This window comes from Herpailurus yagouaroundi, unplaced genomic scaffold (genome assembly GCF_014898765.1).
Source record: "Herpailurus yagouaroundi ecotype Mexico unplaced genomic scaffold, PumYag 207, whole genome shotgun sequence".
Lineage (NCBI taxonomy): Eukaryota > Metazoa > Chordata > Mammalia > Carnivora > Felidae > Herpailurus > Herpailurus yagouaroundi.
Window position 1 is genome coordinate 844655 of NW_024412438.1, and position 24309 is coordinate 868963.

The 24309-nt window shown below is 49.0% G+C and overlaps 2 protein-coding genes across 3 annotated transcripts in view; both read left to right on the plus strand.

Annotated features, from left to right (window-relative positions):
• COPA (coat protein complex I subunit alpha) overlaps positions 1–12953 on the plus strand; it is a 45608-nt gene extending 32655 nt beyond the window's left edge. The window contains exons 18-33 of the mRNA XM_040452447.1: positions 3668–3830; positions 3929–4075; positions 4852–5041; positions 5165–5260; positions 6680–6768; positions 6961–7084; positions 8361–8450; positions 8632–8741; positions 9125–9202; positions 9369–9437; positions 9964–10100; positions 10341–10527; positions 10612–10722; positions 11048–11209; positions 11837–12031; positions 12312–12953. Coding sequence (XP_040308381.1) covers positions 3668–3830; positions 3929–4075; positions 4852–5041; positions 5165–5260; positions 6680–6768; positions 6961–7084; positions 8361–8450; positions 8632–8741; positions 9125–9202; positions 9369–9437; positions 9964–10100; positions 10341–10527; positions 10612–10722; positions 11048–11209; positions 11837–12031; positions 12312–12371 — 2008 coding nt within the window. The 3' untranslated portion in view covers positions 12372–12953. The remainder of the gene's footprint in view (positions 1–3667; positions 3831–3928; positions 4076–4851; positions 5042–5164; positions 5261–6679; positions 6769–6960; positions 7085–8360; positions 8451–8631; positions 8742–9124; positions 9203–9368; positions 9438–9963; positions 10101–10340; positions 10528–10611; positions 10723–11047; positions 11210–11836; positions 12032–12311) is intronic.
• Positions 12954–16590: 3637 nt separating this feature from the next.
• PEX19 (peroxisomal biogenesis factor 19) lies at positions 16591–24309 on the plus strand. Of its 2 annotated transcripts, XM_040452449.1 has the most exons (8): positions 16591–16712; positions 18135–18244; positions 18628–18793; positions 19226–19311; positions 19988–20149; positions 20983–21159; positions 21386–21430; positions 21596–24309. In XM_040452449.1, the coding sequence occupies exons 1-8, from the start codon at positions 16643–16645 to the stop codon at positions 21677–21679; spliced, it is 900 nt and encodes a 299-aa protein (XP_040308383.1). In that variant the 5' UTR covers positions 16591–16642; the 3' UTR covers positions 21680–24309. The 2 variants fall into 2 exon arrangements, with proteins under 2 accessions (XP_040308383.1, XP_040308384.1); XM_040452450.1 differs by lacking the exon at positions 21386–21430.

Genomic DNA, 24309 nt, shown 5'->3' on the forward strand with positions numbered 1-24309 from the left:
CATGACCTGCACCACGCAGGCACCCCTATACTTTTGTTTTTCATACCTAGGGCTGTGATCTTCCTAAAGTTGATATTTGTGTGTGGTGTGAGGAGCTGTGAGGGGGCTCAGTTTCAGGCTCAGCTGTCCCAACATCATCTGAACAGACCAGCCTTTCCCCCTAGTTCTACAGTGCCTTCCTTGTCACACATAAATCATGTTTACAGAAATGCAAGGACCTGTTTCCTGTGGTCTGTGCTTTAGGGGTCTTCCCACATGCTAGAGCAGATTCTCAGATCTTTCCTACTTTTATTTTTCTTTTAAATTATAGGCTATTTTCTAATTAATTTTGCCTTGAAAGGGCAAGTTTTCAAAACGTTTTTGCCTTAAAGTATAAGTTTTAGAATCAGCTTGTGAAATTCTATGCGGAATAAAACAAACAAAAAGCCCTATTGTGATTTCAGTTGGGATGGCATTGAGGGCGTTTATTGTTTTGGACGTAATTGACATCTTCGCAATATTAAGTTTCCTGGTCTGTAAACATGGTGTAGTAACTCTTCATTTATTTAGGTCTTCTGTGGGGCGCCTGGGTGGCTCAGTTAGTTGTGTCAAACTCTTGATTTTGGCTCAGGACATGATTCAAGGGTCGTGAGATCAAGCCCCATATCAGGCTCCACGCTGAGTATGGAGACTGCTTGAGAATTTCTCTCCCCCTTTGCCCCTCTTCCCTGCCTTAGCACTCTTCTCCCTCTAAAAAAAAATTTATTGGGTCACCGGGGTGGCTTAGTTGGTTAAGCATCCACTTTTTTTTTTTATTTATTTATTTTGAGAGAAAGAGAGCGACACAGAAAGAATCCCAAGCACGCTCCATGCTGCCAGCACAGAGCCCAATGCAGGACTCCAACTCTTAAATTTGGCTCAAGTCATGATGTCACGGGTTCATGAGGTCAAGCCCCGCATCTGGCACCTCACACTGACAGTGTGGAGACTGCTTGGAATTCTCTCTCTCTCCCTCTCTCTCTATCCTTCCTGCACACACTCTCTTTCAAAATAAATAAACTTAAAAAAAAATTTTTTTTTAATTTATTTAGGTCTTCCAGAACATCTTTCAGTAAAGTTTTTAGAATTTTCTCCATAGAGATCTTGGATTTCTTTAGATTATTTTAGGCACTTGGCAGTTTTCAGCGCTATTTGTAAATGGATCTGGAACGCCTGGGTGGCTCAGTCGGTTGAGCGTCTGACTTCAGCTCAGGTCATGATCTCATACGGTTCGCACGTTCGAGCCCCGTGTCAGGCTCTGTGCTGACAGCTCAGAGCCTGGAACCTGCTTCAGATTCTGTGTCTCCCTCTCTCTCTGCCCCTCCCCTGTTTGTGCTCGCTTGCTCGCTCGCTCTCTCAAAAAATAAACATTAAAAAAATTTAATGGAAACTATCCATTTAAAAATTTAACTTTCTAAGTTCTGATGATATTTAGAAATATAATTAAGTTTCTAAATTGATTTCAGAGATCTTATTAGACTTTCATTATTTCTGGTAACTTGCCTTATTTTTGTAAGTAATCATAGCATCTGTGGGTAATTGACAGTTTGTTTCTTCTTTTCCAGTACTTATACTTTCATGTATTTTCCTTGTCTTGCTGCGCTGACCAGGATCTCCAGCATAGTGTCAAATACACATGATGATAGTAGACTTTTTCCTCTTGGTCCCAATTTAAAGGGCAAGCTTTCAGTGTATTGGCATTTCCTAAGCTTGCTGTAGATTTCTTTAGAGATAGCTTCTACTTATTAAGGAATGTCTGTGCTGTATCTCAGATAAATACTGAATTTTATTACATAAAATTTTTTTTACTGCATAAACCGAGGTAGTCCTAGGATTTTTCTCCTTTTGTTGATTAGTATAGTGAGTTAAATTGATTTTTTAAAAATATGAGACCAACATTGTATTCTTGATACAGATCTAACTCGGTTATGATGTTTTACCCTTTTCTGATACTGCTAGTTTTAGTTTGCTAATATTTTGTTTGGGGTTTTTGCATCCACGTATATATATAAATGAGATTGGCCTACGACTCCCCTATTTCTTTCTGTCTTTGCCAGGTTTTGGTGTTGAGGTTGTGCTAATTTCATAAAATAAGGAAAATAATATACCTTCTTCTGTTCTCTTAGTGAGTTTGTAATAAGATTGGGTTTAATTCTTCCTGGAATATTGGGTAGAATTTGCCAGTGAAGTCATCCAGTGAAGCCCCCATCCTAGGACTTTCTTTTATAGGAGGATTTTTTGTGATTCAGTTTCAGTTTATCTTGTGTAACAGTTATAGGACTGTCGGGGTTTTCTATTTGTTTTTAGTCAGTTTTGGTAAATTTTACTTTTCTTGGAATTTGATCATTTAAAAAAGTTTACGCCCACCCTCATCTTGCAGGAGCTCTAGGAATATCCCCTTTTTCATTCCTATTTTGGCCATTTTATCTTTTTTCTTAATTAGAGTCACAAAAGGTTTATTTTTTATTTTTACTTTTCTTTTAATATGTAATTTATTGTCACATTGCCTAACATACAGTATATAAAATGTGCTCTTGGTTTTGGGGGTAGGTTCCCATGGTTCATCGCTTACATATAACACTTAGGGCTCATCCCAACAAGGGCCCTCCTTGATGTCCATCCCCCATTTTTCCCTCTCCCACTGCCTCCCCCATCAACCCTGTTTGTTCTCTGTACTTAAGAGTCTCTTACGGTTTGCCTCCCTCCCTCTCTGTTTGTAACTATTTTTTTCCCCTTCCCCCCCCCCATGGTCTTCTGTTAAGTTTCTCAGGTTCCACATATGAGTGAAAACATATGATATCTATCTTTCTCTGCCTGACTTATTTCACTCAGCATAATACCCTCCAGTTCCATCCAAGTTGCTACAAATGGCAGGATTTCATTCTTTCTCCTTGCCAAGTAGTATAAATCACATCTTCTTTATGACTCATAAGAGGTTTATGAATTTTATTTAGCTTTTGCCTTTCTTGAACTTCTGTATTTTGTTTCTTTTTTTCTATTTCTTAATTTTATGATTGGCTTATTTTTTCGAAGTATACTCTGGTTTAACTTGTAAAGGAACAAATTTTTGAGTTGCTGGCTTATTTTTATTGTATTTATTAATTTTTTAATGTATTTGTATAGAGCTCATTAGTTTTCAGCGTTTCTTCTAATACAGTATGTGCACTTAACGCCCTAGATTATACATTTTTAATTTGCGTTCAGTTTAAAATTATTTTTGCCTTTTACCGTTTTTCTCGTGTGTGTCAGACGTCACATCTCCCTCTCTTCCACTTCCACCTGTAGCTGCAAGGAGAGACTTCAGCTGCCCCTAGTGGCCCAGTGATTGTACATCAGAACTTAGGATTTAACTTTCAGGCCTGATTCCTGCAGCCGTGTCTGTTAGCTCCCAGAGTAATAGTGTATGAGGAAAGATCAGACCATCTGCCCTATCTTTTCCCGCTTCATACAGAAGAATAAAATCAGTAAATGTGGCATTTAGCTCTGCTCTCTTTTGAACCACTTCCTGTCTATACCTCTGTGCAAATGGCACTTGGCAAAAGAGCAGTGAGAAGATCCAAAGTCGTGTCCTAGGCTTGCTCCATGTCCTTCCAGGCTAGATTTTCCCCCTCGCTTGCTGAAAGTTGAATCCGCTAACTCCTGTTTGCAGGGACTACGGGATCATCCGAACTCTGGATTTACCCATCTATGTCACGCGGGTGAAGGGCAACAATGTGTATTGCCTGGATAGGGAGTGTCGTCCTCGGGTGCTCACCATTGATCCCACGGAGTTCAAGTTCAAGCTGGCCCTGATCAACAGAAAATATGATGAGGTACGAAACGAGAGGGCCCCCTAGGGGTGCGAGAGGGCAGCACTGCTTTCTCCCTGAGTGATGTCTCCTTCCTGCCCTGCCGCACCCCACACGTCTAGGTGCTGCATATGGTGAGAAATGCGAAACTAGTTGGCCAGTCTATCATCGCTTACCTCCAGAAGAAGGGCTACCCTGAGGTGGCCTTGCATTTCGTCAAGGACGAGAAAACTCGCTTTAGCCTGGCACTGGAGTGCGGGAACATCGAGGTGAGGGGGACGGGGTCCTAAGCCCCATGTCGTTACAGAGAATGTGAGAGGGTGTGGGCTGCAGCGTGAAGGCATATTCTGGGCTTGCCTCTTCAGCGAGGAGGATGGAGTCTGAGATGGTCCGGGTTGTCAGATGGCGCTGTCTTCCTGTTGCAGCTTGCCCGTCTCTGCTACTTGCTGCCTCTGCTTCTGCCACAGCAATGCTACTGTCCTCATTGTCCCTTAATCTGAATCCATTAGCCTCTAGTGTAGGAGCAACATGGCAGGGACTCTGAAAGTTCTCGTTTCCTTCACCTTTTACTTGCTGATTGGCTGCTCAGATGAACAGGTACTTAGGAAATATTGGGACCTAGACGTACAGGCATTATTTTTAAATGGGGAGGTGGCTTAGGTACATTGACTCTCTGGTTCTGAACTTCCTTATTATTTCTTATCTTTTCTAAAGCCCCCGGAGATCTTTAGACCTAGCAAGTGGAAAATAAGGTAGCTAAGCAAGAATTGACCCTGTGGAGTCAGCAACTGCTAGGAGATGATTTCGTTTGTCAAAGTAAATTTCTGAGGAGGAGGATGTGTGATGTGATTCTTCTCTCCGTGGAGCCAAAGGGATCCTGTTTGGTGATAGGATTTTCAGTGGAATTAGACTGAATGGTAGGAGTGATTGCAAGTATAGAGAGTCTGTGGGAGATTTATGTAGAGGCGGATACTTCGACCATGGTCCCTGGTTTTGAGTCAAGATACCCGCCAACCTGTTACCTCTGACCCTGGGGGTTCTTTAGATTGCTCTGGAAGCAGCCAAAGCACTGGATGACAAGAACTGCTGGGAAAAGCTGGGAGAAGTGGCCTTGCTACAGGGGAACCACCAGATTGTGGAAATGTGTTATCAACGCACCAAAAACTTCGACAAACTTTCTTTCTTGTACCTTATCACTGGCAACCTGGAGAAACTTCGCAAGATGATGAAGATTGGTGAGCCCCAGAAGCTAAGGGTGGGGAGTGGGGGCCTTGAGGGAAGGTGAAGGCAGGTAGAGGGGAGGAGAGAGGGAACTTCGGAAAGAAGACCTAACCTGGTATCTTACTGACTTGATGCAGCTGAGATCCGAAAGGACATGAGTGGCCATTATCAGAATGCACTCTACCTGGGTGACGTGTCTGAGCGGGTGCGGATCCTGAAGAATTGTGGGCAGAGTAAGTAAGCATGCGGGACTCACCAGCTCCTTTGGGGCTTAGAAAGTATTTTCTCTTCGTGGTGAGTTACCCTTTGGTTACCCTAGTGGTGAGGTATTTCCCTTTGTTGTGCATTTTTCCAGAAGAGAGAGCATGCTCCTACCATGCTCAGAAGACATGCTTCAGGGCCAAATGGAGGTACAGGCAGAATATTCAGTCTGTCCAAGCACTCTTAGGAAGACAGTTAATAGTCATGGAGGAACTAGGAGGTTAGGAGGTTTTAAAAGGTCCTGAAGCAGATACCCTAGTAAATATAATTGGTTAGAGGTCGTTAGAGTCGTTAGAGTTTTTTTTTTTTTTTTCAAGTCTGGAGGTTTTACTCATTTACTTATTTATTTGTTATAGTCGTGTTTTTTCAAGTTTATTTATTTATTTTGAGAGAGAGAGCACGTGCGTGCGTGCGAGTGGGGAAGGGCAGAGAGAGGGGGAGAGATTGAGAATCCCAAGCAGGCTGTGTGCTGTTAGCGTGGAGTCCAGCGTGGGGCTTGAACCCCTGAACTGAGATCAGGACCTGAGCCGAAACCAAGAGTCAGACGTTCAACTGACTGAGCCACAGCCACCCAGGTGCCCTCTTATTTACTTGTTTATATATTCTCAAAGGGAATTTTCTGAGAACCCACTGTGTACCAAGCACAGTGCTAGCATTTGAGATACGCCAGGAAACGAGGGAGATGTGATTTGGATGATGGTGCTAAGGAGTGAAGGGGTCAGACTCAGCATATCTTGTGCAGGTGGAAACAATGTGATTTGTTGAAGGGCTGGATGTGGGATGTGAGGATTGGAATCAGGGACGATTCCCAGGTTCTTGTCAGCATCGATGCTAGAGCTTAAGGATAAGCGAGTACATCAGTCACTTGCTGCCGTGTGGCAAATTACCCTAAAGTTGAGCAGCTTAGAGCAACAAATGCACATTACCTCAGTTTACAGCATGGCTTAGCCGGGTACCTCTGGCTCACTGTCTGTCAGGAGTCTGCATCAGGGTAGGGTGTTGGCCAAGACTGCGAATGTCTCCTGCTCAAGTGGGGAGCATCCCTCCCCACGCTCACTGCGTGGCTGCAGGCAGTCCTCCGGTCCTTGCGGGCTGATGGCTGGGAAATGTCAACCTTCTGCCACACAGGCGTCTCCATAGGGCAGTTTGCAACACGGCAGCTGGCTTCCCTCAGAGCAGGCAATGGCATCCAGGTGGAGGCCCCGCTCTTTGTATCCCAATCTTGGAAGTGGTATCCCGTGGCTTCTGCCACGTCCTGTTTGTTGGAAGCAAGTTAACAAGGCCATTCCACGGTTTAGGGGAGGGGATGGTGCACAGGCTTGAAGACCAGGAGGCAGAGACCGCCGGGGGACATCTTGGACTTTCTACCACAAAGTCTGTTTTCTCTACAGAGTCCCTGGCCTATCTCACAGCTGCTACTCATGGCTTAGATGAAGAAGCCGAGAGCCTGAAGGAGACATTTGACCCAGAGAAGGAGACGGTGAGTTTTTATTTACATGAGTGTCTGATTACAGAATTAACTCTGAGATCGGGGGACAGTTTAAACCTCCAAGTGTCACTCTCCCACCTGGTTACCAGGAGAGGCAGAGGAATAAACGAGGTCAAAGGAGGCTCTGTAAACTTCCCCACATGATTCCTGAGAGCTGTTTGTTTTTAACCTTCTGCCTTTCAGATCCCAGACATTGACCCTAATGCCAAGCTGCTCCAGCCACCTGCGCCTATCATGCCATTGGATACCAATTGGCCGTTACTGACTGTATCCAAAGGCTTCTTTGAAGGCTCCATTGCCGGCAAGGGTAAGTGCCCACCCCTCCTGTAGTGTTTTTGTTGTCATGTGTTTGTGTTGTGAAGAGCTGTCCTCCAGAGTACCCTCAGCTCTTTGTCCTTTCTTCTGTGTGAGCGTCATGGAGCAGTGACACACCAGTCTGAGCTGTGGTACGTTTTTTTGTTTTCTTTTTAATGTTTGTTTATTTTTGAGGGAGGGAGGGAGAGAGAGAGAGAGAGCGAGCGAGCGAGAGAGCGAGCATGCAAGGGAAGGGCAGAGAGAGAGGGAGACAGAGAATCCCAAGCAGGCTCCGTGCTATCAGCGCAGAGCCTGACTTGGGGCTGGAACTCAGGAACTGTGAGATCGTTACCTGAGCTGAAATCAAGAGTCGGATGCTTTTAACCCACTGAGTCGCCCAGGTGCCCTGTGTTTGTGTATATGTGTATGTATGTATTAATAAATAGATCGATGTATGTATGGATTAATAAATAGAGAGAGAGGTAGGCTCCATACCCAGTGTGGAACCCGACGTGGGGCTTGAACTCACAACCCCAAGACCAAGACCTGAGTTTAACCAACTAAGCCACCTAGACATCCCGTGTTTTAAAAATTAAATAAAAGTATATGAGATGATTAGAATTTGGAAAATAGGGAGAGAAAAGAGAGTTGTCTCACTCCAGGCCTCGGGCAGCCACTGTGACCACGTGGGTGCATTTCCTCAGGTTTTAGCGTCTGTGTGATCAGTCCTGTTCAGTATCTCATCATTCGTGAGGGACAGTGTTAAGGCACCGAAGCAGCAGTGTCAGACTCTGTCCCGTGGGCGTTTGCAGATGTGTGCTACCACCGTCCCCCACTCCCACACTTACCTGCTCCTGTTGTTTTGGAGATGTCTGCTGGCTTATTTTTCCTGGCTGACAGCCTAGATGGACCCCAGGGCATTTTGTGCCCAGCCCCGCCCTCTCCTCCGTCTCTGACCTACCCTGTGTCCCCGTGCCCTGCACACGCTGGAGTGGCAGCAACTTAGAGGTCTTGGCAGGGGACTCCAGGAGTTGCTAAGTAAAAAATGGTTCAGGGGGTAGTGTTTGGTGTCAGCAAGGCCAGTTGTTCCCGTCTCTCTTCTACTTCCTCTCTTTTTGAAACCTGCTGCAAGGTAGCATAGCATCTGTACTACAGAAGTAAATAATAAAAATATTAAGTGGACAGAGGCTTGGCATCTGCTTTTGTAAGGACGCAGCTTGCTTGCAGAAGAGGCCGGATCTCAGCCTTGCCTGGCTATAACCAGCTCCTTTGTGTTCTTCCGTCTGTAGGCAAGGGAGGAGCCCTGGCTGCTGATATTGACATTGACACCGTTGGTACCGAAGGCTGGGGAGAGGATGCGGAGCTGCAGCTGGATGAAGGTGAGAGTTCTTCTGGGGTCTCCTGGGGGGGATGGGTGGCCTGGGGTGGGGGGACGGGTGGGGGCTGGGCCGTTCTGCAGGCTTCCAGACCGTGGAACCGACAAGGATCCCAGCTTTGGGCTTTCTTCATGCTAAAATTCCGTCACTGCAAATCCGCTTTGAGCCTGGATTTTCCTTACAGATGGGTTTGTGGAGGCTACGGATGGCCTGGGGGATGACGCTCTTGGCAGGGGACAGGAAGAAGGAGGCGGCTGGGATGTGGAAGAGGACCTGGAGCTCCCTCCTGAGCTGGTGTGTGGGGTTCTCGCCCCGGGGAGGCTCCCTCTGGGTCTCCCTGTGAAAGCCGGTGGCCATACTGCCCCCCACCCGTCCCGAGGCCCCCAGAAGGGAGGGGGTGTAGATCCTCCTGACCTGATGCTTATCTCCCATCAGCCGGTCAGGCTGCAGCAACAGCAGCTTATGAAAGGGCAGCAAGCTTTGTCGTCTGAATTGGAGCTTTTGGTTTATCGTTTTGTTACTGGTGAAGCTGCCCCTGTTTTGAGGGTCTTCTCCCACAAGCGCCGCCCGCCCCTTCCTCCCCGGTCGAGGCTGGGAGCAAGGTCAAGGACGGTGTTTAGACTTATCAGAATAAAGTGCTTGAATAGCTTATGAATGACTGATGTTTTTTCTCTTAGGATGTACCCCCTGGGGCAGCCGGGGGCGCTGACGACGGGTTCTTTGTGCCTCCCACCAAGGGAACCAGCCCAACTCAGGTGAGCAGGGAAGCGCATCCCTGCCGGCATGCATGTTTCGGAGCTGGCTCTGTTGGACTCGTGCGTAACGAACGTGGCTGCTCTTCTGCTCTAGGTACAGGGGAGGGTAGTTTGGGAAGAGAAGGGGCTGTGTTTCAGTTGGCTTGGGTTTTCTGTTTCTTGTCAGATCTGGTGCAATAACTCTCAGCTTCCAGTCGATCACATCCTGGCAGGCTCTTTTGAAACAGCCATGCGGGTAAGTCTTAAGAGTAGCGTTGGCTCTTGCGGAGTGTTTGTCGCCCGGGGTCCCCAGGGAGGCGCTTGACTCCTCTTAACCAAACGGAAATTAACCTATACACGAGGGCAGAGGCGTGTATTTATCGTGGAAACCCCGGTCTTGCCTAGGGAAGGTAGCCTCCTAAGGCCTTCTTCTACCGGGTGGATCTTTCCAGCCATCTCCCACCCGTTTATAGTCTGCTTTCTGGCTCACATCAGTAAGTTAGCGCCCCCTCAGGAGCAGGTATGTTACGATATGTTACATATGTTACGATAGCAACAGCAGTAACTCCAGTAACTACAAATGCCACAACCGCTAACGTTGACATACTGTGTGTCAGGCGCTATCCTGAATGCTTTATAGGTATTACTAAATGAGGTAGGTCCTATAATTAAGTATAATTTACTGATGAGGAAACAAGTACAGAGAAGTACCTTGCCCAAGGTTAGCGAGTTTTGCAGTGGCAAGGTCACGATTTTTATATTTCTTTCCTCTTGTATTCTAGCTCCTTCACGACCAGGTGGGGGTGACCCAGTTTGGCCCCTACAAGCAACTGTTCCTACAGACCTATGCCCGAGGCCGCACCACCTATCAGGCTCTGCCCTGCCTGCCCTCCATGTATGGCTACCCTAATCGCAATTGGTAAGGCCCCTTGCTCCTGGCTTCCGTGTCTTCCAGCGTGGGGTGGATATTTCAGATGATAGCCTGAGGGACAGTTAATGGTCGTCCCAGAGGGGAGGTTTCCTAGTAGGAAGGAACTTGGGCTCGACACTCTGTGAGGTTTGGTTTATGCATCTGCGTCCAGTTCCCCCACCCGTTTCCCCTTTGAGTCTAGTGGATTCCGGGTGATCCCTTTTTCTTCTTCCTTTTCCAAACTTCCAGGAAGGATGCGGGGCTGAAGAATGGCGTGCCAGCTGTGGGCCTGAGGCTCAATGACCTCATTCAGCGGCTACAGCTGTGCTACCAGCTCACCACAGTTGGCAAGTTCGAGGAGGCCGTGGAAAAATTCCGTTCCATTTTACTCAGCGTGCCCCTCCTCGTCGTGGACAATAAGCAGGAGATTGCGGAGGTAGGAGGGGGTAGCCCATCCTAGTCCCGGGCACCCGCACGGTCTTGCCTCTGTGCCGTGACCTTGCTTTGCCCCTCTCTCAAGGCCCAGCAGCTTATCACCATTTGCCGTGAGTACATTGTGGGCCTGTCCATGGAGATAGAAAGAAAGAAGCTTCCCAAAGAGACTCTGGAACAGCAGAAGCGCATCTGTGAGGTACGATCTCTCTGGGCTTCTGCACGGTGCAGAGAGGTCCGCCCCTTCACCCTCCATTAGGTCTGAATTCTTAAAGTCCAAACCCACATTTCAGTCTGGGGACTAAGAGAAGTTTGGGCCTACTTCTCTGAGGAGAGGGTGTATTTTTCTACGCTTCTTCATTCCATCAGTCCTTCACACCCCGGGGGCAGAAGATCGCCATGCCTTGTAGTCAGCCCCGTTTTTGTTTGCTTTGTGTTGTGTTTAATGCGTGTGCCGCAGCTTATAAATGACCTGTGTCTGCTGTACCATCAGCCTGGCATGTGTCCCCCTCTCTGTCCACCAGATGGCAGCCTATTTCACCCACTCCAACCTGCAGCCTGTTCACATGATCCTGGTGCTGCGCACGGCCCTCAACCTCTTCTTCAAGCTCAAGAACTTTAAGACAGCTGCCACCTTTGCTCGGCGCCTGTTGGAACTTGGGCCCAAGCCAGAGGTGGCTCAACAGGTAGACGGGAGCTCCTTCCTCAGACGTAAAGGGACCAGACCGGCTCTCACATGGAGGGAGTAGAAGCCAAGGCCTTTGCCTCTAAAACAAAGCACTGAATAACAACATTCAACAGAAGGAGGCAACCGAATGCCGTCTTCTCTTTACTTAGTGGCAAGGGTGCCTCCTTTTGTTCTTAGAAGGCGAACTCGTAACTCCTTCAGACAAGGCACAGGTGTAGAGTGACCTGCCACCTAGAAGAGCTCCGCCTTCCCGTCCCTGAGCTCTGCTACCCGTTCCCACCGCTGCTAACCTCCGCACACAGGTCCCGTTACTTGGGGTCTCTGAAGGCATTCCTCCTGGGCGGTGGAAGCCAATTTTAACCCTTTGGGTCCTGGCTCTGATCATCTCCAGGCTTGGTGGAGGACTGTGGGTCTAGATCCGTGGAACCACTGATACTGAGAAGGGGAGATCCTGATGCAGCAGGGGTGGTGATTGTTGTGACCCCTTCACGTGTGTCCTGTACAAAAGGACATACTCGTTCACTCGGTACAATGGCATCTCGAGTCAAGGAAAGTACTGAACCGTGGTGAGTTGTGACGTGCAGCTTTCAGTCCTCTTAAATAAACTACTCCTTCCCTCCCTTAGACCCGCAAAATTCTGTCTGCGTGTGAGAAGAACCCCACAGACGCCTGCCAGCTCAGCTACGACATGCACAACCCCTTTGACATCTGTGCTGCGTCTTACCGGCCCATCTACCGTGGGAAGCCAGTGGAGAAATGTCCACTCAGTGGGGCCTGCTATTCCCCTGAGTTCAAGGGTCAAGTCTGCAAGGTCACTACAGTAAGTACTGTCCTCTAGAAAGACATCCAGGATATGGAGGGAAGAGGAAAGAAAGAGAAAATAGAAGCGTGTTGGTTCTTTTTTTCTTCCGTTTTTGCCTCTAGCTCCTTGAGACAGTGATACTAAAGAAAACTAGAGCTTCTCCCCACTGCTGTTTACTGAGCAGCAACAGATCTTAACCACATACTCTGCTGTACTCACTGAGGAGTGGAGGGAGTAAGCTTTCTGGGCTGTGCACCCTCACAGATTCCCTAACTTTTCCCCGTTTCCTTTTCCACAGGTGACAGAGATTGGCAAAGATGTCATTGGTTTAAGGATCAGTCCTCTGCAGTTCCGCTGAGGCTCCCTCCGGTGCGTGCAGGGTCAAACACCGTATTTTCCTCTAGAGAACCAATCTCTATATCCTAACTTCTTTCTTCCTCAGCTGCCCTTCAAATTATTGACATTGAGCTGTCCTGCCCTAAAACTTAATGTCCCTTTTTCCTCTTCTATGGTTAATCAAAATGTCTAGACCTCTTTGTCGTCTTGTCAAGGTGACTACAGTTGTGGTGATCTCCTTCCCAGCTTAGATCGCTCAAGGAACAGATGAAAATTCCGTGATGAAACTTTGCCTACTGCATTCCTTCAGTGTTTATCTTTTCCCTCCCCACCACCTTTGTATCTTTCTTTTGGATGGAAGCCGGATGTGATAAATAAGGCCGTAACTTTTACTCAGCCACAGCGAACTCTTAGCCATCCCCCCCACGCCGTTTTCCTTGGGCATGTAAACTCCCAGGCAGGTACCCTGTGTGTACCCAGGAACTCAAAAGTCTGAGAAGAAACTGGTTTCCCAAGAATGCACATCACTTTTCATTGGTTTGTTCTTTATAGCCATTGTTCTTGTGTGTGTTTCTCACACTTAATAAAGTAAATTTCTATGACAGTTTTTGTGGCTCCATTTGTTTCCTGGACACTCTCATGTTCCTATTTTATGTAGCTGCCCCACCAAAGCAGATGTCTTTTTTTTCTTCTTTTTTTTTTTTTACTTAGAGTGAGACAGAGAATCTGAAGTAGGCTCCAGGTTCCACGTTGCCAGTGCAGAGCCCGACCCGGGGCTTGAACCCACAAACCGTGAGGTTGTGACCTGAGCCGAAGTTGGACGCTCAACGGACTGAGCCACCCAGGCACCCTGATATCTTTTTTTTAATTACAGAAGTAATAAACACCCACTGTCTTTTTAAAAAATACATTTTTTGGGGCGCCTGGGTGGCGCAGTCGGTTAAGCGTCCGACTTCAGCCAGGTCACGATCTCGCGGTCCGTGAGTTCGAGCCCCGCGTCGGGCTCTGGGCTGATGGCTCAGAGCCTGGAGCCTGTTTCCGATTCTGTGTCTCCCTCTCTCTCTGCCCCTCCCCCGTTCATGCTCTGTCTATCTCTCTCTGTCCCAAAAATAAATAAACGTTGGAAAAAAAAAATTTAAAAAAAAAAAAATAGAAAAAAATACATTTTTTTCATAGGATACATTAAACTGTGAGAACATAGCAAGTAGCTCCCCTGTTCCGTTACTGGCAGCAGCCTTTCCCCTTTTGCTAATTATAGCCAGTACTTACTGAGCACCTACCGGGTACTTCTCGCTGTACTAGACGTTTTACAGGTAATACACATATTACAGCGGTTACGTTGTCAATACAGGGTTTTGCTTGTCGTGTGCTAAAACTACATTGGGTAGATTGGCATGCTGTGTTTTTGATTACAGTTTGTACTTTTCATTTTAAACTCCGTTTCAGGGGCGCCTGGGTGGCTCAGTCGGTTAAGCATCCGACTTCAGCTCAGGTCGTGATCTCACGGTTTGTGGGTTCGAACCCCACGTTGGGCTGATAGCTCAGAGCCTGGAGCCTGCTTTGGACTCCGTGTCTCCCCCTCTCTCTGTCCCTTCCCCACTCTCACTCTGTTTCTCTCTCAAAAATAAACAAACATTTTTAAAATGCTGTAAAATAAGGTTTGGCAACAGCTTTCACTATACATTAGGCAGGAGGTGAATAAATATGTAAAGGAGGTGCTAGGAGTATCACTAGTACGGAAAGAAAAGCAGAAGCAAGTTTAAGAGATGATGCAAAGGACAAATCATGTTTTAACTCCATCGTAATTCTCTCCAGTTACCTGCAGTATTTTTTTTTTTACCTCCATTATTTTTATTAACATGTTTATATTAACATAATAGTATAGGGGTGCCTGGGTGGCTCAGTCAGTTGAGCGTCCGACTTCAGCTCAGGTCATGATCTTGTGGTCCAGGAGTTCGAGCCCCGCGTCGGGCTCTGTGCTGACAGCTCAGAGCCTGGAGCCTGCTTCAGATTCTGTGTCTCCCTCTCTCTCTGCCCTCCCCCATTCATGCTCTGTCTCTCTCTGTCTCAAAAATAAATAAACATTAAAAAAAAACAAAAAAAAAATAATAGTATAAAGCCAGGCGAAATACCTATAATATGTGCTTGATGTAACTATAGTCCTATTAGAGACAGACATGTAAGTGGGTTGGAGTTAAATGAGAAAGCCTGGAACAACAGGTGTTGGGGAGAAAGCAGTTAATCAGAGAAGGATTAGGTTATAGAAGTTTAGAATTGAAAAGAACTTTAATCTGAGGCCTAGAGTGATAACGGGTTTTGAACAAAAGTACTTAGTTATGGGGGCGCCTGGGTGGCTCAGTTGGTTAAGCGGCCGATTTCAGCTCAGGTCATGATCGCGCGGTCCGGGAGTTCAAGCCCCGCGTCAGGCTCTGTGCTGACAGCTCAGAGCCTGGAGCCTGTTTCGGATTCTGTGTCTCCCTCTCTCTGACCCTCCCCCGTTCATTCTCTGTCTTTCTCCGTCTCAAAAATGAATAAATGTTAAAAAAAAAAAAAGTACTTAGTTACGGAATTGGGGCTGGGACTTAAGTCTTCTGACTTTCAGTTCAGAATGTTTTCTCCTCAGTCACCCCTTGTGTCTGGAAGAACACAGTACGGTTTGCACAGGTATGATTTAAAAACCCTGTGCCCTGGGGCGCCTGGGTGGCGCAGTCGGTTAAGCGTCCGACTTCAGCCAGGTCACGATCTCGCGGTCCGTGAGTTCGAGCCCCGCGTCGGGCTCTGGGCTGATGGCTCAGAGCCTGGAGCCTGTTTCCGATTCTGTGTCTCCCTCTCTCTCTGCCCCTCCCCCGTTCATGCTCTGTCTCTCTCTGTCCCAAAAATAAACGTTGAAAAAAAAATTAAAAAAAAAATAAAAAAATAAAAACCCTGTGCCCTATCTGTGCCGGAAAGAGTACCTAATCTGGTACTCGACACGGTACTCAAATGTGCGTTTAGGAAGCTAAGGACGGAAGCCATGAAGTGACTTCATTTAGTTTTGTTTTGTTTTTAATGTTTACTTTTGAGAGAAAACGTGAGTGGGGGAGGGGCAGAAAGAGGGGACTCTGCCGCTGACGGCAGGAGTCCCATGCGGGGGCTTGAACTCATGAACTGTGAGCCAAGCTGGGCCAAACTCAGACGCTCAAACGGCTGAGCCACCCCAGCGCCCCTAAGTGACTTCACTCAGATGTGATTTCTCCCTTTTAAGCTTTATAGCGCTTGACCCTTCTTTTAAGACATTTGCCTTGTACCATCCTGTGTGTACCTCTCAGTCTCATCCCACCTCCACCCTAATCCTCAGGCAGCTCTTTTACAGCAGGGGCTGGTCCCATCTGTGTCACTCTCCTGGGTTGTGCCCCGCACAGGATCCTGCACAACAGTGGATGCGCTCTAAATGCTAACACAGATTTGCGTGCGAGGCAGTTCTGACCCACCTGAAGAGGAGAACCATCCCAGAGGAGGGAAGGGGTGTCTGGAGTTGTCTTTTACCGAGCCTCCCCCCGCTTCCCTGGATTAGAGGTTGGGTTCTATATGGAGAAAAGGGGATGGTTCGGGGAAGGTAGGTCTATGGCTACCACGATGAATGGTCCTCTGGCTCAGTCCGCGGTTCCAGACTTGCTTTTTCTGCCTGAATGGCTCCAACGCACCCTGTGCTCTAACTAAGCTCCTAGTCCTGTGTCCTTCATTCTGGCAACCCTGACGGAGAATAGGAAATGAGAGACAGCCGCCGGATCCCGCGGAGAAGTGTGCCTCATCAGGGTCCGGGAGGGCTGCAAGTGGCCAGTGAGCGCCAGCGGGGTTGTAGGCCCTCGCCTAGGAGCTGAGCTTACAGCAGCGAAGACCACGGATGGCAGTCCTCGCCCGCTGGGTGTTCAAATTCCACGCAGTGCCTGGGGGGCCAGTGTAAACAAGGAAGTAAAATCAATAGAATGTCAGAGAGTGCTAAGTGTTGAGAAGCATATGATGAAAGAGCCTCTTCTCTGGATAACGCGAGAAGTTGAAATAAAGGAAGCCGGGCTAATCAGTAACCTGGTAGAATTTCACAGTGAGTTCCACTCCGTTAGTTCAACGGTTCCTGGCGAGAAAGAAAAAAAACAAAACCCAACCCACAGAGCTTCCTGTCCCTTTAAAAATGGCGGCTCCGGCCCGGCCTGCTCTACTACTGGTTGCACGAGGACAAGGGGAGGGGCGAGGGGGCGGGGCCGAGGCCCGGACGCCGCGAAGCCCCGCCTCCTACGGCAAGCCGGAGGTAGCAAGATGGCCGCCGCTGAGGAGGCTTGTGGTGCTGGGGCCGACGCGGACCGGGAATTGGAAGAGCTTCTGGAAAGTAAGAACTCGTAAAGGGGAAGGCCCGACGGTGGGCGGTTGTAAGGGCTCATTCCGGGGCAAACTGCGCCCGAGATATTGGGGGCGGAGCGGGAGAGGCTTTCCAAAGGTTGGCCGGGGGCAGAGGGTCTGCCTGTGACTCCGAAGAAAATCTCTGGGTCACCCTCTCCTTCCTCCGCGGCGGGAGCTCGGGAGCCCACGTTGGGCCCCAGAGCGTCTCAGACCGTCGATCTCCCTGCCGGAGGGGAAGCAGTAGCCCGCCGGACGGTGTTTCACGATCCGGCACCGAACTCCCCTAGGTTTCGGTGAGCAAGTTCTTGTTAACCTAACTTCCTTCCCGCCAGCGGCAGTTTTCGGTCTTTGGTGGGCTGCGAACCGACCGCTCGCGTTAAGGGTCGACCAGCCCTTGGCGCGGCCTTCTGTGCGCTGCCCTCTCCCCCCTTTTTTCCCCTCGCCAAGCCTTTCACCTTTCCCTCCCCGGGCCCCATTCCAGTACTTTCGCCGTGCCAGACAGCTCAAGCCGACTCCCTTCCATTACTCTGAAAAACTGAGGGGGAGAGGGCTTTAGGGGGAGACAGCTCACCCTCCTGAAAGAGGCTGGATGTTCGTTTCTTCCCCGCCCTCCGCTCTTCTGTTGGTTTCTTGCCCACAGTGGGGCCAGTGTCCTCCCGCTAAGCCCAGCAAGCGGATTGGTGGTGAGGACTCAGGTTTTTAGAGCAGAGGTGAATATGTTTTGTCTCTTGCCCAGTCACAGAGATGTGGGCAGGCAGAAGGATGAACAGAAACGGTGAGGAGTGCCAAGTGACTCTGTGGATTGGCACATAGTTATCAGCGGAGATGAGGCCAGAGGAAGCTCTAGGAACTTTGCCCAGGGAGGGCTGAACCCGGCGTTAGGAGAAGAGAGTTTAATGTCCCCCAGGGACTGTCGCGTGCTATCCCTCAGTTTGTGCGAGTACCAGGACCCACGGGAAGCGGGGTGGAACGCCTTGTGGCTTTTGCTTTCTTGCCAAAAATTACGCCCTCGAGGGCTCCAGAGTGAGTTCAGGAGTTTAAGGACACCTGTGTTCCCTGCTCTCGTTGGATATTTGTGTGGGATTTCTGGGGAATCGGTAGAATGTGGCAAGGAAGTCGCTGCGTAGATGGAGATGTCTTGGCAGGGCTTTTAAGTCTCTCTTTCCTGCTATGAGAGAGACGCCTCTTCCACCTTTAGGGATTTCTTCCTCTTTGATCCCAATAAATTGGGTAATGAAGAGGGAAGTGGGCAGCTTATTGAGGGGTGGGCCAGGAGAGGGACACTTAAAAGGGAGATGACACTTTGAAAGACTGTCCTCTTAATGCTGTGCCCAGAACTTACCCCCCCCCCCCCGCAAGCCTTGAATCCTCATCCATCCCATCACACACACTATGTCTCTTGTCTCTGAAGGTGCTCTTGATGATTTCGATAAGGCCAAACCCTCCCCAGCACCCCCTCCTACCACCACGCCCCCTGATGCTTCGGGGCCCCAGAAGAGATCGCCAGGAGACACTGCCAAAGTATAAATTCCACCCTCTTAAGGGAGGGTGGGGGGGGGGGTGTGGGCAAGCACCTGCAAGCAGAGGTGGGGCAGGCCCCTGTGGGCTGGAGTGGATTGGGGGGAGGGGGCCTGGCCTGACCCTGAGGATGGAGTGGTGGGATCTTGAGGAAGTGCTTCGAAGAGAAGGCAGATTTAAAAGGTTGGGTTGGGAATGCCACCCTATACCCTTCCCTCAGTGGCCCGGTGCCTTTCTTACTGTCCTCCTGAAAAGAGGTAGTTAGAATGTCCAGTGGAGGTGGGCAGGAGGGCAGCACTGCATTTCCCAGAGCCCCTGCCTGTGGCTTCTGTCGGTGGGGGCCAAGTAAGAGATGCATTTTGCCCCCCCCCGCCCCTTCGCTGCAGGATGCCCTCTTCGCCTCCCAAGAGAAGTTTTTCCAAGAACTGTTCGACAGCGAGCTGGCTTCCCAAGCCACTGCAGAATTCGAGAAGGCCATGAAGGAGTTGGCTGAGGAAGAGCCCCATCTGGTGGAGCAGTTCCAAAAGCTCTCAGAGGCTGCCGGGAGAGTGGGTGAGGAGGCGGCCCTGGGGGGCTGGAGACCCCTGAACAGACCTCCACAGTGTTTGTTGCGCACAGAGGGCACTCTTAGTCAAGCTGACAGCACTCATCATATCACGGCCATCGGGTGGGGCCAGGAGATGGGAGGAGGGACGGGGACACTGCGTCATGCGAGGGGGCGAGGCTGAAAAGTCACAGAAAAGACTACTGAAAACTGACCATTTTAAAGGTCATAGTGTTGTGGGTGTCTTCGTGGAGAACAAAGTGACACCCGGTTCGAGTAGATCTGTGAAAGTGACTATGAAGGTGACCACGGAGGATTCAGAGGTTTGGAGTGCTAGTGACTCACCAGTAAATGCTGCGTATCCAAGCTGATAACCAGCGCAGTCTGGGGAAGCAGACAGTAAAAGTCCAAAAGACTTGGCCTTTCTCGATCTTTCCTAGGCAGTGATGCAACCTCCCAACAAGAATTTACATCTTGCCTGAAGGAGACACTAAGTGGACTCGCCAAAAATGCCACTGATCTTCAGGTGAGGGGAAGGGGCGGGGGCCACGAGAGCCCGTCAGACACATCAGCAAAAAGACAGACTCTCTTGGGTAGCATCTGAAGTCTGTCCTTGCCACACTCTTTTGCTGCTGGCAAGTTTAAATAGTTCTTTCCCACTTGAAAGGGTGCTAAGCATCCCAAGAAGGCACTGTCTTCAACTTACGATGGGGTTACATCCTGGCCAATCCATCATAAGTTGGAAATACCACAAGTTGAAAATGCATTTAATACACCTACCCTACCAAACATCACAGCTTAGCCGCACCTACCTTGATTGTGTTTAGAATACTTACGTTAGCCTGTGGGTCTGCAAAATCACCCAACACCAAGCCTATTTCCTAGTATAGTGTTGAGTATCCCGTGTAATTTAGTGAATGCTGTACTGAAAGTAGAAAACAGAATGGCTACGTGGGGACAGAGTGGTTGTCAATGTCATCAGTTGTTGATCCTGGCGATCACGTGACTGCCTGGGAGCCACGGCCACCGTGGCATCTCGAGGGAGTATCATCTGCATATCGCCAGCCCCGGTCAAGGATCCAAATTGAAAATTTGAAGTAAAGTTTCTCCTGAATGTACATCCTCTTCACACCATCTAAAACTGAAAAGTGGTCTTAAGTCGGACCATCTGTATTTGCTCACCTCTCTCCTGTCCTTTCTAGAACTCAGGCATGTCAGAGGAGGAACTGACCAAGGCCATGGAAGGGCTGGGCATGGAAGAAGGGGATGGGGAAGGGAACATCCTCCCCATCATGCAGAGTATCATGCAGAACCTACTGTCCAAGGACGTGTTGTACCCATCACTGAAGGAGATTACAGAAAAGGTTTGTGAACTTCTGTTTCTGCCTTTCCTCCTCATTTTCCACTGTGTCGACGACGCCTGTGGGCTACCTTGTCTGCCTCGAGCCTACAGAGCTGGAGTAACTCGAGTGCACAGTCTCTCTGCTCTTTTTTCCTTTGTTTATTTGGAACAGGAGAGTGGGGAGGAGCTGTGTCTTTGGGAATAAACGTACCACACTGAAGATGCTTAAGGCAGAAGGGGAGGCTCTTCAGCTCTGGTTTTCTGTAAACTGGTTCGAGGCTGTTGTCTGATCAACCCTTTCTTGTATTTCTTACCAGTCATTTCTCTGATGATGATTTACTGGCTTTATGCTATAAACAATTTAAGATAGTGTAAAAGATGGTCCTTGCTGTCAAAGAGCTTACAGTTTCACTAAAGAAACAAAATACAGGAACAGAAGCCTTTCAACGACACGGTGCAACATGCGGTCAAGAGTGAAGTGGACAGTGGAGACCAGGAGGCAGCAGACTGGGGTCCGGGTGCACCAAATCCAACTGTCAAGCGAAGAGTGGTTCTTGACATTTATAAAGGTCAGAACAGACAAAGGAAAGAACATGTGACAGAGAGATCACACATGGCCCATAAAGGCTAAAATGTTTATACTGTCTGGCTCTTCACAGAAGAAGTGTGCCGTCCTCTGGGAACTGTAAATGCTGGCACAGCCAGGTGACGTGGTTGGAGTCAGTGCTGCTGACGTCTTTAGTTTTGACTTCCCCTAGGTCCCCTCCCCCTTCGGATTTTCTTGCTTTTCAGATTTTATTGCCCTTCCTATCCACTGTCCATTAATTCATCTGCACCCGTTCTCCCTTTCCTTAGTATCCAGAATGGTTGCAGAGTCACCGGGGGTCTCTTCCTCCAGAGCAGTTTGAAAAATATCAGGAACAACATAGTGTCATGGGCAAGATATGTGAGCAGTTTGAGGCCGAGACCCCCACAGACAGCGAGGCCACTCAGAAGGCTCGTTTTGAGATGGTGCTGGATCTCATGCAGCAGGTGAGGCCTCCTCTTGCCACCTGCCCCCGGGTGCTGCTGGGTGTGTGTTCGGTGGAGCGGGTTTCTGGGAAGAAGGCCACGCTGTCAAACCCAGGTGGCGGAGGGAGCACGAGAGAGGCCACGCAGCCTGGTCCCCAGGAGAAAGGAGAGAGACAGTGCTCAGATACTTCTTTCGGACTGCCGTTTCATGGGATTCTCTCCTTCTCAAGTTCCTCTTACTTTCCAGCTACAGGATTTGGGCCATCCTCCAAAAGAGCTGGCTGGGGAGATGGTGAGTATATCTTCTCTTAGATTTGAACCTGAGCCCAAGTTTCTGGAATTCTGTAGTCTCGAATGATTCCACTTGAGGTGATCGCTGTGGCCACTGGGGACGCACCTTCAACAGCTGTCGCTTGAGGTAAGAGCAGTAATCTCAGTCCCTCCGTCTCTTCTCCAGCCTCCTGGCCTCAACTTTGACCTGGATGCCCTCAATCTGTCAGGCCCACCAGGTGCCAATGGCGAACAGTGTCTGATCATGTGAAACACAACACGCGTTCGGCCCTGATTCCCAGCCATGGGGAACATCTGGAGTCAGCACAACCACTGGGAGCCGAGGCAGGAGTGTCGTCTGCAAGAGCAGTCTGCCCACTGCCCTCTGTCATCCCAGCTGAGATTGTGCCATACCAGCTGAGGCTTTTACTCTGTCTTTCTGGTAATAAGGCCTATTGTGCGGGCCGTTTCTGTGAACCCTATCCGTTGTGGTTTCTGCTGCTAGCAAAGGCCCAGCTACCTACCAGGTGAAGGAAAGCAACCCTTTGGGGGCATGCCCTTCTTCCCCCTCCCAACTAATGTTATATATGGCCACACTGATGTTCACTTTTACATCCAGGGTCTTTGTGCCTTGTCTCTACTCCCTCTCTCAGACTGGGGAGCAGAGACAGAGTCCTGGGGCTCCGTGTTTCTCTAGTTCTTTGGGGAAGAGCCTTTGGAAATGAATGGGGAGAAATTCAGCCTGGGCTGGGGCTCTCGGTCTGTCACCGTGTCCTCTTGCCTTCAGACAGACCGTTGGGAATTCCGTGGAGGGAAAGGAAGTAGGGGCTTTTGCCTCTGATCACAGTAGGGTTGAAAGAGAAGCCCTGGGATTCTCCTCTCGCCAGGTGCTGAGCCTCCAGGTCCCTGGTGTAGTTTGAGAACTCCAGTCACCAGCTTGGGTCTTTGTATGACGCTGTGTGATCTGGGTGAACCCAGCCCTTGACCTTCCTGTGCCCCCTGCCTCTCCTCCTCTTCTCTCTTTTTAAATACCTGTTTATCCCAGCCCTTCTCTGCACCCAAGCTGTGACATGGAAGGGCCATCCACTACTCTGATTGGCCTCCTCCCTGGAAAACATACATAATTACAGTGTCAGGTCTAGGAAATGAAAGACCGTTCTTCCCCAGATGTGTTCTGGCTTATTTGAGACCTCTGATTTCTCTGAATCCTGTCCCTTGATTAAGCAGGTGACTTGGGAACGGGAGTGGGGTGCAGCTCGGGTCCTTTCTCTTGACTAATAAATATTCTGATTGAGGAGTGTGGCCTGTTTTTCGTTCAGGTCTTTCTCTGATCTTCCTCGGCTTCTGTAAGCTGCAGCGTGAGGAATGTTTGCAGACCAGTTCGTACCATTGCAGTGCTGGTCCTACCACCGCCCCCTTCCCCAGCTGAGGCTGCCCCTCGGTTGGCCAAGGACGCTGGATGGCCATCTTGCCTCGTTGCCTCTGGGTGTTCCAATCTGGGAAGCCCTTCAGTTGGTGTTGTATCCTAAGGTTTCACATTTTTATTATTGTTAGCAATATATTACTAACGTTTTTAAAATTATTTCTATTATCGTTGTTATTTTGAGTTGATCTTGCCCTTCTCTTTGGGAACCACTGCATCTATGGACCTTGGCTGCCATATGTTGGTGGATACTCTGGTCAGACCAGCTGGCTCTCCTGTCTCAGCACTCAGAAGATAATGCACAGGGCAGGTGACACTCAGCCTCTGAGTCACTTTGCGCTCCGAACATGCCACTTTCCAGGGGTTAAGCTTTCTTACCCTTAAGACAATTCCACACATTCTGTGGATGGGGGATTGAGCCTCAAGCTGTTTGGGAAGGTCTAGGTACTGGACCGCATCAGAATATGAAAGCCCCAGTCTGAATCTGACTCCTCTGTTGTGTAGGAGGTGGAAAAAGCGGAGGCAGATTCGTGATGGTGGTCACAGGGCCTGAATGGCCAAAAGTCTCTACCAGCTCCGTCCAAACACCAGACGAGGATAGAGAGGAGGAGGGAAGGACAAAAAGACCCTGTCCCTGAACCATGTACCTGCTGTTCTGGCAGTTCTCTTTTACCGATTTTCAGTCCTGCTGTCCTAGTCAGGGCTTACTCCAGGAATCCAGACAGATGCTCTAGTCCAATTTAGTTTTGTTCCCAAGCCGTTTGTTTTCATTTTGATTGAACATGAACAAACTGACCTCCAGCTCCTCTCTGTCCCGGAAGCACTGTTGGAGTGGTTCTGGGCTCATGGAAGACAGAGCGGTCCTTCTCAAACTGTCCGCTAAAGAGCCAGGGTTTTTGTTTTGTTTATTTCACCCAGTCCTTCGTACGCTCAGATGTGTTCCCGTTACCCGTGACAAGTTCAGTTCACACAGCATGCCACCCACCACGCAGGCCTGGCTACACCCAAGCTGACCAGACCCCTTTCAGCAGGCTGAGTCCACTGATCATGCACCTGGACATCACAGCAATGTCAGAACGCTAAGACATTTCTAGACACTCTGAACTTCTAACTCATCATGTTGCAGACGGGTACAAAACTGTTCACAGACCAGTACAAGTCTCTGAACCACCTTGGGTAGCACTGCTCTGGGGCCCTCCCCGGTCTCCACAGCTCCGTCGGCCACACTGGTATGTTTCTGTACTTGTTCTCTCATGTGAGGGTTGCCTCCAGTCCACTTTTTCTTTGGCTAGGGTGTGTCGCTGTAAGGACCTCTATATTATTTTTGGAGCCTTTTCTTTTGCTTAAAAATAACCATTAAGAAGTTTAGGTTTAAGCTATATGTAGAGTTTTTATGCTGCTCTCAGACTTTAAAGGAGGTACCCCTTTGTTCCAAAATTCTGTATGTTAGAAAATAAATTTGTAGTTGTTTGGATGGT

Coding starts and splice junctions, on each gene's coding strand:
- PEX19 (XM_040452449.1), top strand. CDS start 16,643: ATGGCCGCCGCTGAGGAGGCTTGTGGTGCTGGGGCCGACGCGGACCGG. Junction 21,160..21,385: donor TGCTGGATCTCATGCAGCAG/GTGAGGCCTCCT, acceptor CTTACTTTCCAG/CTACAGGATTTGGGCCATCC. Junction 21,431..21,595: donor AAGAGCTGGCTGGGGAGATG/GTGAGTATATCT, acceptor TCTCTTCTCCAG/CCTCCTGGCCTCAACTTTGA.